This window comes from Phyllostomus discolor, chromosome 4 (genome assembly GCF_004126475.2).
Source record: "Phyllostomus discolor isolate MPI-MPIP mPhyDis1 chromosome 4, mPhyDis1.pri.v3, whole genome shotgun sequence".
NCBI classification, from domain to species: Eukaryota; Metazoa; Chordata; class Mammalia; order Chiroptera; family Phyllostomidae; genus Phyllostomus; species Phyllostomus discolor.
Window position 1 is genome coordinate 119,630,443 of NC_040906.2, and position 18,485 is coordinate 119,648,927.

At 43.0% G+C, this 18,485-nt stretch overlaps 1 protein-coding gene across 1 annotated transcript in view; it reads right to left on the minus strand.

Annotated features, from left to right (window-relative positions):
• TNFRSF21 (TNF receptor superfamily member 21) overlaps positions 1–18,485 on the minus strand; it is a 63,034-nt gene that overhangs the window by 32,135 nt on the left and 12,414 nt on the right. The window contains exons 2-3 of the mRNA XM_028508970.1: positions 10,639–11,287; positions 8,609–9,103 (exon numbers count right to left, since the gene is read on the minus strand). Coding sequence (XP_028364771.1) covers positions 8,609–9,103; positions 10,639–11,287 — 1,144 coding nt within the window. The remainder of the gene's footprint in view (positions 1–8,608; positions 9,104–10,638; positions 11,288–18,485) is intronic.

Sequence of the window (18,485 nt, forward strand, 5' to 3'; positions counted from 1 at the left end):
CACTTCATTTGCTCTTCATTTCTAAACACTGCATATGGCAGTTTTAATAAGTCAGATGAAATGGGTTTTTTTAGTCATTCCTGAAACCAGATTGAAGAGTCTGTTCATACTGTTCAAATATATCCAAGGCACAGCTTCCAGGGACTCAACATCTATCACCTAAGCAACCACTGCAAACTCACATTGTTTTCTTGAATACAAAATTTTTTGTATATTTTTACAAAAAAAAAAATCACATTCCACTCCAATAATCGGACTGCGTCTTACTGCTTAGTCTGGGAAGAGGACAAAGTCTGCAGAGTTGATAATGTAGAAGATGCATTCCCTTCACAGCCCCCAATAAAAAACAGTTCTCCCACACTTGGCCAATCCTAAAGGAGGAGCCACAAGTTAAGAGGAAGAGGAAAAGGGAACGTTCTTCCTGAACCTGTTTTTGGGATTCATAAGGATGAAACAGGGAACGAGGCTGTTACCAGTAAAACCTAAACAACAGACGAGAAGGGACATGTTTGTATGTTAACTAGGTAAGTTGAGACGATGTCATGTTTTGCTTTGACTGAGCAGGGAGTTGTGGATAGGCGACAGGATGAAAGAAATAAAATATATGTTACCAGGAACTCGGGGTCTAAAATATAGCTTGGTTCGAGGACAGTGTCTGAACCTTTTAGATAAAGTGCTCTAAGCAAACTGCGTCCTGGATCTTCCTCTGTCTTGTTTCCCCTAAGAACAGCTCTGACATACAGATTAGGACATCAAAGTTATGCAAATAAGAGGTTCAACCACCAAACCAACTGCCCTGTACTTTAAATTTGTCTTTGGGTTTCTAGCTTGAGATATGGAAAGTGTTTGGTTGTGAGTTGTTTTCAGCTTCAAGTTTCAATTTTTGCATCACTGAAGGATAAGACTTTAGAATGGAGTGAGACGTTAGACATACTTGAATCCAAGAGCTTCATCATACCGGTGAGCAAACCAGGCCACCAGGTCCTTCCCTTTGCACACCTTCCCTCTCCCAGCCAGCACTGCCCCCCTCCACCTGTCTCCTACTGAGGTTTCCATTCCCTGCCCCCGACCCCGTGCTTCCCTCCTCCCAGTTCCCCAGGCTGCACCATCACCTCAGCACATGCTCCTCACCCTGCAGGAGCAGGCCAAGTGGGCAAAGGTCCTTCCTTTCACCCTCTAGAATGCTGAGAATCAGACTACATGTGACACACTGTCTTTTTCCAGTTTCTTTTGTACCAGGCAATCGGCCTTCAAGGCATTTTATGGCCAAAGTTCCCAGTGCAGATGTTTTCTCTGCAGCCACTTCCCCTGGTCCATATGACTCATTAAATTTGACCCTTAATAGATTCCTACTTGGTTGAATTAGATATAGTTGTTTGTCCCTCTGCCCTGCCCCCAGTTCTCCACGGAGGCTTCAGTACAGCTTAACTCTCTGACCTTCTCGTGGGAGGAGAGACAGAAAAGGAAGCTGAGCTAGCAGCTTTACGAATGTCACATATGATCTCATTCAATGTTCCTAAATAACCCCATGAGACAGACAGGACTTAGGTCCACAGTACAGATGAGAAAACTGAGGAGAGGTTCAGTGGCTTGACGTAGTTATGAAGTTAGCGCTGTTATTCCAAACCCAGGCCAACCTGACTCATCCGCCCTCTTCTTTCACTGCCCTGTGCCGCATCCCAGTGAGACAGGCCCATAAGCAAGACACGTGGGATAGGGAAACTGAGACAGATAAACTGTCTAGCACTTTACAAGCCATCCAGCAAGTCACAAAGTCCTGTCTTCCCTAACCAAGGAAACTTAAGAGTAAATAGTTCACACTGCTTCTCTTCAACCAGAGGGTAATTAACTTATACCACCCTACTCGGGGAGAGAGGTAACAAGTCCGAGAAGGGTAGGATGGGTGGAAGAGGGCAGAGGGGGGAAAACTGGGACGACTGTAATAGAATAACAACAAAAAATGATTAAAAAAAAAAGAAGAAATCCAACCAGTACCATTTGTGCCAACCACATGGAAGGACGGAGAAACTTAAGGGAATAAATCTCATTTTAGTGCATCAGCATAAAGCTGATGACTATTCTATTGAGATCCCCCTAAGCTTCTAGCCTTTAAAAGCCTCACACCCAGGCCTTTTTCCCCCATTTCGTTCCCAGTGTGTTTTATCTCCCTCGGTTCTAAGGGTCCCCTCCCAAGGCTTGCAGCTAGGTACTGAGCAGCAGCCGTGCATTCCAGGCTGACCCCACCCCGAGCCTGTCTCCCCCTTTTCTCTGACTTCTCAGTGAAGCAACAGCAGCCCCGCCTTGGCTCACCTCCGTCACTGTGTATTTCCCACAGAGCCCAACAAGCCCTGCCTAAGCTCTCACCTGTTTCTTCTTCTATCCTAAGCCCTTCCTTGTTTCACTCTCCCCAGCTTTAATAAACATACTCTCAAAGTCACCCCGACTCATGTTGTGAAACCTTTCCTGCACGAAATCAAGAACCCACATGCTACCAGCCAGCGGGAGGCAGACCCTCTCTGGGCCCTGTTCCTGTCCGGTAGGTAACACTGGGGCTAAGTAACGTGTTATCACCCTGCCACCTTTTCCAAGCTCCCCCACATACCTGACAGTCCTACTTTGTTGCTTATCCCTTAGGGACTGGGGAACAGTTACTACTAAAAGTAAGGTTGAGTACTAATTGCCTTCACAGCTCCCTCCCTCCCACCTCTGACCCAACCGCAGGACTCCCACAGCTCTCGGCCTAAGGTCCCTCACAAGGCTATTCCACTTCCACTCTGGTTAAACACAGACACCTAAGCATTTCCTAAGGTGCCTCAGCCTTTGAATTACCGGGTTCCTCTCTTCCCACCACCCTGCTCTCTAGTGTTCAGGGCCAAAGTGTTCCACTTTAAAGAAGCTCATCAGATGGAGGTATATCAGCAATCTTTTTGTTGCAGATTTCCACATTATTTCACAACACTGCTTTCATGGAAGCCTCTCTAGCTCCAAAAAATAATTCCTCTTGACTATATGGCAATTTAGTATAAAGACCCCACCTTACTATATGTTTAAATCCCTAACACCATGATCATTCTAGGTTCAAAGGATAAAAATCCAATAGGTGAATAGCTTGAAAACCATCCAACCTTGAAAAGGTTAAGTGTGTAGGTAAGGCATGGGTGCTGCAGACGGGTGCCACCCAACAATGATGGCAATGTTCTGTATCGGTCCTATCCAATACGGCAGCTACCAGCAGCATATGGCTATTGAGCACTGAAGCTGTGACTGCCACAACTGAGAAACTGGATTTTTAACTTTAGCTAATTTTAGTTTTAAATTTAATAGCTCATGTGATTACCCTATAAGCCAGCACAGATCCAAACCACCCCTCCTGGAACCCTGTGTTATTGGTCTGCTCGCTAAGAGGTTATAAGCAATGTGGGGAGACAAACCACATACCGAACACTTAAACAGTGCATGACCATAAGAGCTGAAGGAATTAAGGAATAGAACCTTAGAATCTAGTTCTATAGACTGAGGCCTTTGCCCTTTTGCTGCTGCAGGCACAGAGCAGTCTGCTTGAGAAAGTGCACCAGCTGCTTTCACAATCCCTTTTGCAGTCAATTTAAAGGAGATGCTGTCCTTACATATCATGTACTTGAAGTAACTACACCAGAAGGGATTACTGTTCCCGTCAAATGCTTACTGTCTCCCTATGGTTCAGGACTAAGAATGTGCTAATTAGGAACTAAGCCACTTTAAACAAAATAAGCCCAATTCCTTTGTCTCTCACCCTACTTTTCTTCATAGCCTGAAGTCTGAAAGGAAAAGGAAATATGACTGAGCAGACATACTGTGTGTTTTTTGCTCCCTTTATCACCTTGCAGAACCTCCTCCACAAGCAATTTCAGGCACTTTCAACTCCTAATCTGCTTCTCCAACATCTCTTCAGACTCCCTGGGGCAACAGGTTGCTGGGGACCCAACTTCATATTTTTTCCAAATAGTCAGAGGAAAGGGCGAATAGAGGAGGGGGCGGGGGAAGAGAGAGAAGTGGGGAAGGGAAAGAGGAGGAGAGGAAGAAAGGAAGGAAAGTTCACGAGGAAGGACCCGTATCAGAAAGAGCAATGAGAGAACAGCAGTTGGTTCTGTTCTCAGCCAACCCCGTTCTCAATTGGGACTGGACCATGGTTCTGCGTCTTCCATAGCTCTAAGGACGGACTGGAGTAACTGTTTTGAGAGCGTTATAGCCAGCTGTATGTGGACTCAGTTTCACTACTTTTACTTTTGCGCTCTATGTGACAAAACAGATCAGACAAAATATACTGTTTTCCATGTAACCTTCCAATTAACATGAACTCGCACTAATCTTAAGTAAAATTCAACATGTTGGAACCCCACTCACCCTGTAACATTGGGGTTATACTGCAAAAAGAAACAGTTTTATTTAAACAACAAAAACATAAATTAAGAATTAGCAACAGACTTACATCTTAATGACACTTGAATCCAGAATTAAAAAACTCTTAAGATTTTTGTGTATGAAAATCCTGAAGGGACTTCCAATACCTTTTGCTGAAATAGACACATTGCGAGAAGCCACACTCCAACCCCCATCTACTAAACGTAATAGTGGCTCTGGCTTCACAAAGGAAGGAACAGACAAAAAAGCACAGCACCCTCAGTCTCCCATCCTCCTGGCCACATAGGGTCTCATCTCGGGCTTCCAGTACTAGGATTCTGTGACATGGGATTGCAGTTTTGTGGAGTTCCACTTTAAAAACCGTAAGTCTGTGGTAGGCAGAGAGGAGTGAATAGAGCCAAAGAAAGAGGTTCTTGTTGTGGAGAAAGACAGGAGTCTATGGCCTGGCTTCAGAGCGCTGAGAGTCTATGGTGCTCGGGAGCAGGGCCTGCCCTGCGTAAGGCAGGCAGGCATCAGTGAGGTCCTACACGATCTCTTAGAGAGGACACCCAGGGCTTGCAGTTTTATCCCCACTCTCATCCTCACAAATGGACAAGGACCAGAAAAAGATCTTATTATAGGGATTATCTGCTGCCCAGAACTCAGTGCAATCAGAACAAGATGTTGCTTCTACAGGCCTCCGCGAGCACCTGGAATGGTTTTCACTAAACAGAACCTCTCTTTGTGATGGTATTTTACCTGGTTGAACCTTTGAGAGCAAAAATCTGGGGGGTAGGGGGGTGGAATAGACCTTCTTTAGAAAAATACTTTAAATATAAACATCCCAATGAAAAAACCTGGGAGGAGGAGCTTTAAACTTTTGGAAAAGACAGAGGCACCTGAATGAGACTATGTTAGTCCCTCCTTCTCCTCAGAGAATTAATTCATTCCAAGACACTCAGTGGGTGCCTGAAACTGCAGACAGCACCAAACCTACATATACTTACTGTGTGTATACATACATATGATACATACCCATGATAAAGTTTAATTTACAAATTGGGCCCAATAAGAGATTACCAACAACAATAATAAAATAGAACAATTATAACAATATCCTGTAATAAAAGTTACGTGAATGTGATCTCTCTCTCAGCAAATTAGCACAAACTTCTTTTTTCCTTCTTCACAATTTCACAACAGAAGTTTTATTCTTACCATAGATCTCAGCAACCTCAGCGTAGGATTTTTTAAATTTCCTTATTAAGTCGAGAGCTTTCATCTTTTCACTTAAACAAAGCACTTTACAACTTCTCTTTGGCATATCCAAATTGCCAGCATCACTACTCTTGCTGTTTGGGGACATTCTTAAGTAGAATAAGTGTTACCTGAACCCAAGCCCTGTGGAATCCCCACGGCCAACCTGATGACTGAGGTGGCTACTACATGGCTACAGAGCAGGTAGGTCTACAGCGCAGAGATGCAGGTCAAAGGGATGATTCACATCCGGGGCCAGAAGGAGCAAAACAGCATGAGATTTCACCACGCTACTCAAAATGGCATACAACTTAGAACTTCTGAATTGTTTATTTCTGGAATTTTCCATTTAATATTTTTAGACCCCGGTTGACCATGGGTAACTGAAACAACTAAGGGGGAACTACTGCATTTGGATTTAGTTGGGAAAGCATTTTTCTGAGATACCACTTTCACAGAAAGTATGGTCGGGCTTTGTTCGATTTGGCACTTCCATTTGTTTTACAAAACTATATATTGTTTGAACAACACAGGCATAGTAGTTTACAGCATTACCATGGTCATAAGAATCTATAAGCATCGTATACTTTGATAACTGTGTCCTCAAAAATTCTGAAAACTATACTGTGAAAGAGTTCAGAAATATAGCAGACCATAATCTACTCCATAAATTCAACTACTAAAGGAATACAGTCATTCATGCCCTGGCTGGTGTGGCTCAGTGGATTGAGTGCTGGCCTGAGAACCAAAGGGTCACTGGTTCAATTCCCAGTCAGGGCACATGCCTGGGTTGTGGGCCAGGTCCCCAGTAGGGGGTGTGTGGGAGGCAACCACACATTGACGTTTCTCTCCCTCCCTTCCCTTATGTCTATAAATAAACAAAAAATCTTAAAAACAAAAAAGGAATAGTCATTTCTTTAATAAAGTGAATAATGAGAGAGGAGTTTCAAATGTTTACATAATCCAGCAGGATGTTCTCTACTACTTTTCCACTAATTAGATGCATCAGAACAAGAGTTCTAACTGGTCATTTTAAGGGCAATTTAAAGAAATATCTGACCCTAGACCAGATCCTATACCAGAGATAAAAATAAAGGGTCAGGGATGAGATCAGAAAAATTATTCTACGGATGTACATGTGTGTATATAGACAATATATATTGTATACTATATAATAAACTATTCTGTATTATACATATTTTATCATTTACAAAATCTATTTTTTATATAAAGAGATCATACAAAGCAAAAGGGCAAAATGTTAACCATAGGTCCATCTGGGCACAGGTATACAGGAATTCTTTGTACTATTCTTGCAATTTTTCCACTAAGTTTGAAATTATATCCAAACAAAAAAAACCTTTTATTAAAGAGGAGGGGATTGATGCCGTCCTTGCCCAGCTGGGCCGCCAGCAAGGGACAGTCGCGTCAAGTCTGGGCAGGCTCCATCCCCAGGAGCACGTCTGTCTCAGTCGGATTTTCGCTTGGTTTGATTATTACACAAATCAGCAAAAGGAAGCTGAATGAGCTGCTGCTATTGTTCTTTTCACTTTTTCTAAATTTTTGAATATAAAAGTAGCATGTGCTTATTTTAGAAAATTTGGGGAAAGAAAACTAATGAAGAAGAAAAAATAACGCATACATAAATCTCTCCTATTCCCACCAAACTTGAAGAAACAGCACTGTCATTTCAGCCTATTTTCTTTTGGTCTTTATTCCAAAGTTTTAAGAGAACTGGGGTTATATTACATGACTTGTATGGTCTGGGCTGTTTTTTTTTTTCTTTTCTCTAACCTAATGTGAACAATTTCCTATGAGATCAGTCAAAAAATTCATAGAATCTTCAATGTCAATATAATATTCCATATTATAGATAGGCCATAATTTACTTAGTCATTTCCTTAAAACTATCCCTTTGACTATTTCAAGCATCAAGTTATTATACATAATGCTGAGTTAAAAGTTTAGGATCTTTGTGCTTAAAAATTTTTTTTGTGCTTCCAGTTTATACCTTTATAATAGATTCCCCCCAAATTTGCTAGACCAAAGGGTATAAACATTTATAAGACTCAATACAAAAAGTCAAATCATTTTTGTTTTGTTTTGTTTTGTTTTCAGAAAGTTAGCCTAACACTTTTACCATTAAGGGGCAAGAGGGTACCTAACTAGAATTATCAAAATTTCAGGCTGAAATCTCACTCTGGGATTTAAAGAAAGGGAAGTTACTGCCACAATCTGAAAACTGCCATCCTCACACCAAACAGCTCCTAGGGCAACTTCCGTAAGCTATTTTTGGCCTTCAAAAAAGGAAAAACAAATATTCCAACCCATATCAACACACTGTGTACTGACTACCACGTAGATGTGGGGCCCGGCCTCAAACAGCCACCACCAGTATCAGGCTCTGGTGTCTGTAAGCTAAAAGACCTTCCTATCCTGGTAGAAATGGGGTCCTAAAAATGTAAGACGGGTGGGGGAAGTACTTGGGCAAAAAGGATGGGACTCTAAAAACAAGGTTCAGGTTCAAAACAGCAAACTTAAGACCAGTGGTTTTTTACTTTCTTAGCAACCCAGCCAGGTCAAAGGGGGGCTCTAGTGAGGAGCCAGTCCCATCTGCCCTGAACAAACAGCCAGCCTGGCTCAAGGCTGCAACTACATCTCTCCGAATGCAGCCTTCTCGAGTGTTGATTGACAAAGCTACACAAAGTCCCTAGAAGTCCCTCTCAGATCTCTCATTTTGTAATACGCTCCTTTAAATGTGCCAGGAGAGAAAAGGACAGAGTGGTTATTCTCTCTGAATGCACTGCATCAAATGCTGACCACCTCATTTCTCATAACACAACTAGATCAAATAGCACTTAGTATACAAAACAGATTCCAGAGACTTTGCATTTCCCACTCCTTCAGATACCAGGGACAAGGGAAGAAGAAGAGGCAGGGGATCTGTAAGCAAGGAGAAAAGAAAGCTCACCGTGGCCATTGCAGTAGTAGATCCACTTCTCCCGGGTCTGGGCTGGGGCAATCGATTTCTTCAGCCCTGCCTTCTCCACAATGGCGCTGGGATCCTGCCGGGGCCCCTTTTTTAGAGTCCTTGAGCTTTTCCGGATACTGCACACCACAATCACCACAAGCACCAGCAGCAGGAAAAGCACAATCATCCAGGGCAGATGCTCATTGATATCAAAATGCTTGTGTAGGTTCTGTCTAGGGTGGCCCCTCTTGGCACCTTTGATGGGTGTGCTGGACTTCCCGCCCCCAGTAGCCTCCATGGACGGCAGCAGCTTCAGGATGTGTCTGTGGTGGGAGCCTTGCTGGTGGTTGACTACCTGGAGGTTTGGGAGGGTCTTGTTCACACCTTCCTCCCACGTTGCTGAGCTTGTGTTGTCAGGGACTGTCCCTTCCTGGGTGCCACTCAGTACCTTTGGTCTAACAGAGGCAGAAGAGTTGGATTCTGTTGAGTTCGTGCCTAGAAAAAAAAGAGTAAGGACGGGGGGAAGAGCTTTTCTATATTTGGAGATCTACACATTCCCTCCTCTTCCTGCTGATCTCCAAACCAGGCCCAATAATTAAAGAAGAGATGCCCTTTGGAGCTTAAGAACAAATTATATTGCACATTTCCATAAAGATCTTAAAAGCACCTTTAGTAGAAGGTAGAAATTAAGCTTAACAGCTAAACCGGTTCACTTCCTCACGCCAAAACGTAGGGCATTCTCACAGCAGCTTCTCCTGTGCTTCACACCCTGAGCAGATGTATGTATGTTAAGAACTTTAGTGGACTCTTAATCGTCTTACTAGTTCAAACTTAATTCCTTTATCCTTTTAATTCCTTTATACCACTCCTCTCCCACCTTTCATAACGCAAGGGTAAAATTGAGAATATGGCTGAGATAAAGATAAAAAGCTCAAACTCAAATCCAAATCTGACCAGTCAAAGAAAGGTTTGGTGAGACAGGTCAGTGAATAAAAAAAGGCAGGACACTTCCTTAGAATACTGTGTTAATAGATTAAATAAGACTTGGCCTGGCAGCTTAGTGGACTTCTTTCAGAGAAGCTTCCACAAGTTGTCTTCATTAACAAGTTGTGAAAGCCAGAGATTTGAGTCCCAAGAAATAGGACCTGGCCTGTATCAGCTACTGAGAAAACCTCGTCACGTCACCGGAGTTCTCTGAGCCTGTTTCTTCCCTTCAAAACAGCGGCTGTAAAAAGGCCCTGCTTACAGGGTTATCACAAAGATCAAAGACAACCACACGTGATATCATGCTAGAAAGCACAACTCAAGTTGGCTATCATCTCATGAAAGTTATTAAGTTCAACCAAAAGGGATTTGAAAATAAAGACTAAATTTTATATTCTGCCTGAGATTCTAAGTGAATTCCGAGGAAAACGGAGATGCCTGATGAAGGGCACCAAGTTAGAATCATTTGAAAAAAACAACAACGTTATTTTCCAGATGTGAATGTTAGTTATCTTCAATGTGATACAAATTTGCTTGTTTCCTGAAGTTTCTAACCTATTTTCCTGCCTTTGCCTAACCTTGAATCCAAAATTCATCCTTCCCTTCTACCTGTTTTGTTATCTTCTCCCCTTCTCCCTCCTTTTGACATTCTCCCTGCATCTACCCAGGGCTGACTCCATGCTGGAAAACTTTTAATCCAGAAGTGACCTCAAACATCTAAATCATTCATTTATTTGACAACTTTGAAACCAAGGCCAGAAGTTCAGTGACTTACATAAGGCCATACACTGTCCTTGTTTTACTGGGTTCTTATTTTCTAGCTTGATGTGACCCAGTTCTTAGATATCCGATACCTCTAGCTGCTTGAAAACTTCTGAGTGTAAATGTTTCTAAAAGGTCCCAAGAAGCCAGATTTAATTGGCCACAAAATGCAAGTCCCTTCATCAAGGGGTGACTTTGGAATATACAAAATGGAGAAAACATCCTTGGTACAAGCCCATTGTACCAAGCCCTTGTCAAATAGAGAACTCAGGAGGTTAAGTTACCTTTGTGAACATCAGTGGAGGAAGGGACCTCATGAGATTCCATGTGCTCGGGGAGTGAGAAGATGGCTGTGCCAGGGGCAGGCGGAGTGGTGCTGGAGGACAGGAGTGCGCCACAGACGTTGTCCGTCTCCTTGGTCCCTGGCTTGATCACCACCAGGTTCTGACTCAGACAGTCTGTGTATGCTTTGCATTTCATCACACTAGAAGGCACATCAGAGAAGGTACCCCGAGCACACTGCTTACACCGCACGTCCTCGGTCTCCGTCCCTTTCTTCCGCACACCCCATCCCACAGGACACACCGTATGGGGAATGCAGGTACCATTAGACTGGAACATGCCAGGTGGGCAAGTGCATTCTCGGTCAGTCAAGGCAGCACAAGGTAATTTCTCAACCATTGGCCATGGGCATGGCTGACTACAGTCATGGCATTTTTCTATGCCATTCTCATGCCGGGTAAAGGTCCCCACAGGGCAACTGCTGCAGACTCGCAAGCTTGTGTTGGTACAGTGCTCAGATACATAGGTTCCTGCCGGACACTTGTCACAGGTTAGCACCTGGCCAGTGGCACGGTCAATGTGGTGATATTTGCCAGTGAGATTTGGGGCCTTCTGTTCTGGCTGAGCAGAGGTGGTGCTGAGGAATCCAAGCTGAAAGAAATAAAAAGGGAGGGAGAGGAACAATAATCAAGAAGGTGTTACATATTAACAGAGAATAAAAGATGGGACAATCCCACCACCACCATTATCATTTCTAGTAAAAAATCTGACCATATCTTCCTAACACTAGGCTACTATACAACAGAGAAACAAAGACTCTGATTCCACCTGGGGCTTGACCTCCTAGCTGTGAAGCTTTGGTTTCCTTGCCTGACCATTGCCTCAGCTTCCTTTTCTTCCAACTGGAAAATGAAGCTGACAATACCTCTCAATTATAAAAATCAGTGGAGAATATGAACATGAATGCACTGTGTAGCTTCTATTTAAAATGCTGTATAGAAGTCAAACATCCTAATGTAAGAAGAAAACAACTTGCTGACTACTTAGTTATCTTCCTTTCCCTGATCCAAATGTTAAATCACCATATTCTGATACCAGGACAAAACAACTGAAAAGTAGGTTGGCATCTATCTATTCAAGCTGCTACTTTCACAGCACCAGGTTGCAGTTAACCTAGAGACATGGTGTGATTTTTTCCAAATGTTTCATCTATGCAATGCTGTATTTTTTGTTTGCTTGGTTTTGGGTTGCTTGTTTTGCAAAACAGAGTTAGGTCCTTGGCATTCTTAATGTGCTTTAATCAAGAGCTGATGCTTTTAGATGCGCATCCTATTTGTTCAGCCTCTAAAGGCCACGGTCAGTAGAACGGACCTGCAACCTCCCAGGAGCGAGCACAGTGCTGGGCTCAGCCAGGGTGCAGTGGGCACTAAATTTAATTCATGCAACAGAAACTTCACCCAGTTGGACAGAATTTTATACTACCTTTTAGAATGAAAACTTGGAAAAAAGGAAATTATATTTGTGGCACTAAATCCAGAGGTCCTTGGCGGTGGGGGGACGGTTAAGAATACATATTAAAAGAGAGTTTTCTGCATTAATGAAGATTGAGAGGGTCCAACAAGAAAGTTTTCAATGTCTTCTACAAAACGGAGAGAGGTTATGTGTCAAGAAAATAATGGCTACCTCAAATACCAGCTACCCAACATGGCAAATTCCTTCTCAATTTGTCTCTGTATCAGTAACTGAGAGAATAAAGCAAGAATTTTTTTCAAAATGGTCAGAATTTCTGTCTCCTTAGCACCTTGAAACAACCAGCCCAAGGTTCAATTCTCCTCTACCTCAAATGTAACTATTTGAACCATAAGTATCACCCTTAAAGTCCTTTGCCCTGTCCCAGAGCTGCCTCCAGTTAAATGACAATACTGAAAATTTTTCAGTTTATGAGAATATATTAATCTTTTCTTTAATCTAAGACCTCCCCAAAAAAGACAGTTGATGTTCTTGTTAAGATAATTAACTTCATCTTGGACTCAAGAAAAATAATTTGCTTGATAACTAATTCTGCAGTAACATCCCTTTTCACTTCTGGCTTTTTTTGCACCTTGTCTTACAAAATCAGCCCCAGTCACCCCTTCTAAGCATAGCAGATGCAGCTGATTAAGGAAAGAAAACTCATGACCATCTATCTCCTGGAGCCCAACTGCCATTTGGCAAGCACATGAAGGCACACCTTCTCCCAACCTACCCAACGATAAGGACGCAACCCAAGAGGTTACAAAAGAGGCTCTGCTCTGTACTTCTCCAAGTTTCTAAGGGCAAAAGCAGCTGTAGAGAGCTACGGTGTTCTGAAGTTTGAAAGATGTATGAATAACCCTGAGGCAGGTTATGACACTTGTGCAAATTAAATGAAATCAGAGAACAGAACAGGCAATCTAGCCAGAGAGCAGTGGGCAGAGCCAAACATCACTCTGATATGCCAAAGACTTTCAAGAGGGCCTTGAGTCTGCCCCCCTACCCAGGCAGGGAGGCTAGACAGGCAGCGAGACACAGACCCAGAAGGTGGCTCTGAGGAATGAGCACGGGAGGTCACGTGTTCACTGTGTGTGTGTCTGGGTGTGGGGTTAAGCACTGGCTTCCTATGGTTTCATTTTTCTCTCTAGAGTATACATCTCTAAATCTCAAGGTAACGAATGCTACCACATTCTGCATTGGTCCCATGATTACTGGGAGGGCTCCAAGCAAGATACAAAACCCACCTCCAAACCCCATTTTACCCATACACTTCCCCACTCATTAAGTGGACTTTCTAGTTCTTTGTTCACTTAGAATAGCTGATCAAGTTTCTAATTAAAGCAAAACTGAGGGCTCTTTAAACTGCACCATACTAGGTAACCCACTTAAGACAATATGGCTCTAAAAAATGGACCATTAAATTACCTCATCCTACAACAGGCAATTCCAGCTCCTACAAACAGAGCTACCACACAACATGCCTCGGCCATCTCACCTGAGCTGAGCATTAGACACGCGATTTGTACACAAACTAGATACCATGAAAGCACTGGACAACATTTATTAAAGACCTACTATGTGTGTGTAAGAGAACTCTATTCCAGCCCTTATGGTATTTACCTTCTAAAGGAAGACAGACAGAAACAACTAATTATGTTAGTAATTGCTTAATTAGAATTGAGTTTACTGCAGAGAAGGAGAAACAGCGTCCTGTGAGAAAGGGTTTAGCAGGCACTCCCCAGCTCAGAAATACTAGAGAAAAGTTTTGGAGCACTTCTGAAGGATGGAGGAGCGGAACATAAGTCTGGACAGGGTTAGTGGAAGCAGACTGGACAGAGGGAGCCCCAGAACAAAAGTCTGAAGCAGAGGAAGCTCAGCTCAGCAACTAAGAAACTGGTGTGGCTCTACGTCCAGATGCAACACAGAGGCCACAGCTACACTTGGAGAGACTTCACAATTTGATCCCAGCCCAAAATGCAATGAGAAATCACTACATTCATACTGGAGGTTGGGGATAGAGGCGTACAATCACGTTTTTAATAAAAAAGTTGTCTGGCTGCAGACTGGACAGTGAAAGTGGTGGGGGAACACAGTAGATGTGCAAACCTTCTTAAAGGTGATGTTGGGGTGATGTAGAGGGTGGAAGCCATGGAAGGAAAGGCAACAGATATGAGAGGCCAGATCAGCTGGATCTGGGGAATAATTATGAATGGGAGGAGAAAGAGGAAAAAATCAATGGTTTTCAAATTGGACTCAAGAGGGCATAGTACCAAACACATTTCTTGGGGCTGTCCTGTGGGCCAGGAGGGTGCGCGTTAGGGCAGGAACAGGAGGCAAGACCCAAGCTCCCCATCTCTCCTCAAACACAGCAGCTCTGCTTTGCCAATTGGCTAGGGGGCTTCCAAGTAAGAATTCATTTGAAGGAAGGTTTACTCCCCCTGCTACGAGGCTGAAGAGACTGTCCCTGGGCTGTTCATCCTCACTGAAACCCTGCCCAGGGAAAGAAGTACCAATGTCCTTTTCCCTTAACAGAGACAGAGGTGACACCTGAGAAAAGTTATTTTCTTAAGGCCTTTTAGTCAAATGAAGACACGTGATCTAAAACTATAGCTTTTTCTGCTAGTCTGGTGGCAACCCTCTGGTTTCCAAGAAAATTAAAATCATATAAAAATCATTCCCAAAGCCAATTCAAAGGGTAAAGCGATGGGTAGTAGGGAGGGTGAGAATCGAGTTCAAAAACAATATTTAAGAATGTTCCCTATAAGATGTACTGTCAAAACAATTTAGATGATACCTAAAAGCCTCCGTTAGGGAAAACACCTGACGGAGAATCAGGAGACATAGTCATTGAAAAGTGAACACCCAAAGCTGCATCCTACCTGATGAAGAGCCTCCATTCTCTCGTTCATACAGAGGTGGGGACACTAAATCAGAGCTCCACCAAAGCCTCAGGCCTCGGGTGCAGCAACAAAATTACCTGGGAAGCTTTTCAAAAAATCTATAGCCTCAGTCCCATCACCCAGGGTCACATGGTTCTGCAATGGAGCCGGAAATGTGTTTGGTTTTGTTTTTAAGCTTTCTGAATAATTCTGATGCCCCACCAACTTTTGGACCCCCTGAACTAAGGCCAGACTCCTCTGGCTTGAATGTTCTCTGATCCTGAGAAACACACTGGAAGCAGCCCAGTTCCACTGTGAGAGCCCCTCCTCTGCCTCTTTTCCAACCTGGCACTTGTTGTTGAAATACTGTTCTTGTTTCATTATTTTTTTTTATAATAAGCATTCTTATAATAGTTCCAACAACCACAAAATAGAATAAAATGTTTAAGTATCTGCTCAAATCCACCCATCCCCTGGACAAACTCGCTGTTAACTTTGGTGCAGACCTGCCCTGAGCCCTTACCCGTACACACACTTATATACTTCAGGTTGGCTGCTTCAGTTTCGTCTAAAGGGAACAGGCCATACACACTGTGTGTGGCTGGGTTGTGTCCCCCTCCTCATGCTGCATCACTGAATCTTTCCATGTCCGAACAGACGGGCTGCCTCCTTCTTTAGAATGGTCAAGTTCCCTCAACAGTATGGCTATGCCTTATTGTGGCTACTTCCCTCTGAGGACATAGAGACTGCCTTCTTGTCCCTCTGCGAGTGTAGGCACCCACTTCTCTACACTCTGTATTTCCCTCCTTTGCTCCCCACTCCCCACCCGTTTCTCTTTTCTTTCTTTCTCATCCCAAATGACAGTTACCACCATGTTGTTCTCTGTCTTTTAAGAACCGCTTTCTTCAGGGACAAAAGAAGTCTCCGTACAACCCATAAGTTGGAACCTCTCACTCCTCCTCCTTCCTACTAACATGACATAGTATTAATAGGATATAGCATTGACATCAATACCATACATGTGTTTTCAGCCTGTGTGCGGACCCGCTCTGAAGTAGAAAATAGCTGGACAAAGATTTAGCAAACAGAAGGCCTGTATTATTGTCCAGACACTGCTTTAAGATTGTTTGCACCTGGTTTTACCTGCTTATAAAATTAGCAGGCTGGACTAAGTTGTTGTCAGTTCTAGCCTCTGTGCCTCTGTGATTGCCCAGTCTCACCTTCTCCATGAAGCCTGGACAACCAGATTCCAATCAGATGAGCAACCATCTCATCACATTTCCTGTTGCTGTTCATCATGTAGGTATCTAATTACATATTGTCTCATAATGTTGTTGATGGCCTCGTAAGTGTATATATTTATCTTCCCATAATGATTAGAAGCGGCTCAAGGCCAGGGACAACCGTGAAGATTGCATTTCCTCACTTGCTCAACCACTTCAAAATGAAGATCACGAAAATAACTGATAAAGCATCCTCTGAGCCAGAAGTCAGCAAACTAAATCCCACACGCCACTCGTTCTTGTAGGTAAATTCTATTGTAACTCCACCACTCATTTAGCTATTGCCTTCATGCTACAATGGCAAGGCTGAAGAGTTACAAAAGAGACCATATGGCTCGTAAACTTACATATCCATATTTACTATCTGGCACTTTTTAAAAAAACGTCTGCCAATACTTCACTGATCAGTCCAAAGAAAGGCGTGAAAATGCTTGGACCAGGAGCCTCAGGCCTCTCCTACAGCCTAGCAGTGAGTACGGAGTTCTTGGCTTCCTTTCTGACACGCACTCTCCTTCACAGTCTCCAAGTCTGAGACTTTCATCTGTTGCTTCAAACTCTCAATAGTGGTCCACATGACTTAGAAGAAGATGCAAAATCTTTCACAGAGCTAGGGCATCCTCTGAAATGCCATCCCTGCCTTCTTCTCCCTCAACTTAAATTGGGTTTCACTGTCTCCCCTCATTCCTTTTATTTTCCCTATGACTTCCATAATTTTGTACTGAGAAATTTTTCCATTAGTGTGTCCTCTTTCCCCTCTGAGCCACAAGGTCCAGGAAGTCAAGGATAGAGTCTGTTTCACATAGTGATGACATAGCACCCAGTTCATGGTGTACCTAACAAGCTTCTGAGGACTAAATGAACGAATGGATCTGCAGACCTGCACTAACTAGGAGCAGCCGGTTAAAAAGTGTGGTGGCAGAGGAGGCTGCTGCACATGAGCACAGGTATAAAAGCAACTGATAAAACCAAAAAGCCTCTGCTACCCACTCACAATAACTCAAGAGATGAAGTGGTCTGGCACCCTTTGGATAAGAGCAGTTTCACCTCCAGAAACCCTCAGGGTATCCTTCTGTTTTAACAGAACCATAACTGGTTCACAAGTATAATGCTCAGCATGGTACTTGAAATGACAAGCAAAGGTAATGATGAGTTTAAAACATCCCCTTTTGTTTTAACAAAAAAGATTACACTAACTTGGCCCTTAGAATTATAAGTGGTATCACAACATTATTCTCCAGAGGTTATTGGTGATCCACCCTAGTTTAAACTTTAGTTATTTTGAAATTTTCATTTACCCACGACACATACTTCACCAGTAGTGGATAAATAAGCAAATATCAGTAAAGCAGCCCAAACTGTACAGGATATGGAAACACCATAAATACTTGCTTTGGAAATTAAAAGGTAAAGCCCAAGACAAAGCAAATTTCAAAGCAGGGAGGAGGCAGGTCTAAAATGACCAGCTGTACATGCTTCCAGGGCCCCCATACTCACTGCGGTGACGCACATCACTCCTGTCCCGTGTCACTTCTACTTTAGGGCCCAGAGATGGACCTGACTGAAGACAAGACACATGCAGCTATGCCAATACATGTCAGAACATGGGCACCAACGTATCTTTAAAGATTCTTATCCCATGATCTCATCCTTCAAGCCAGTGGGGAAAAATTTCTTGTAGTTCACAACATAATTTATGTCATTCTTGTTCCCTACCAAATTGCAATATTTTTTAGAATATTTTATTTATTTATTTTTAGAGAAGGGGAAGGGAGAGAGAGGGGAAGGGAAGGAGAAAGAGAGGGAGGAAAACATTGATGTGAGAGAAACACCAATGGGTGGCCTCCCACACGCACCCTGACCAGGAACCAAACACGCAACCTAGGCAGAAGGGGAATGGATCGGGTTTGAGGGACGATGCCCAATCAACGGAGCCACACTTGTCAGGGCAAACTGCCATCATTTTTAACAAAATTAACTGAAAGCAGTGGTAAACTTGTGTGTATTCATAATGGGCAAGTAGGAATACTTTATGAGTTTAATATAGAAAAAAATTTCATACTGCATAAAACTAGTATTTTAAGAAAAATTTCAGTTACTGTCGATTTTATAACAAAGATAAGGCAACTAAGATTTATTTATGAGATGGTGACTATAAAACATGCTAACAGACAATCA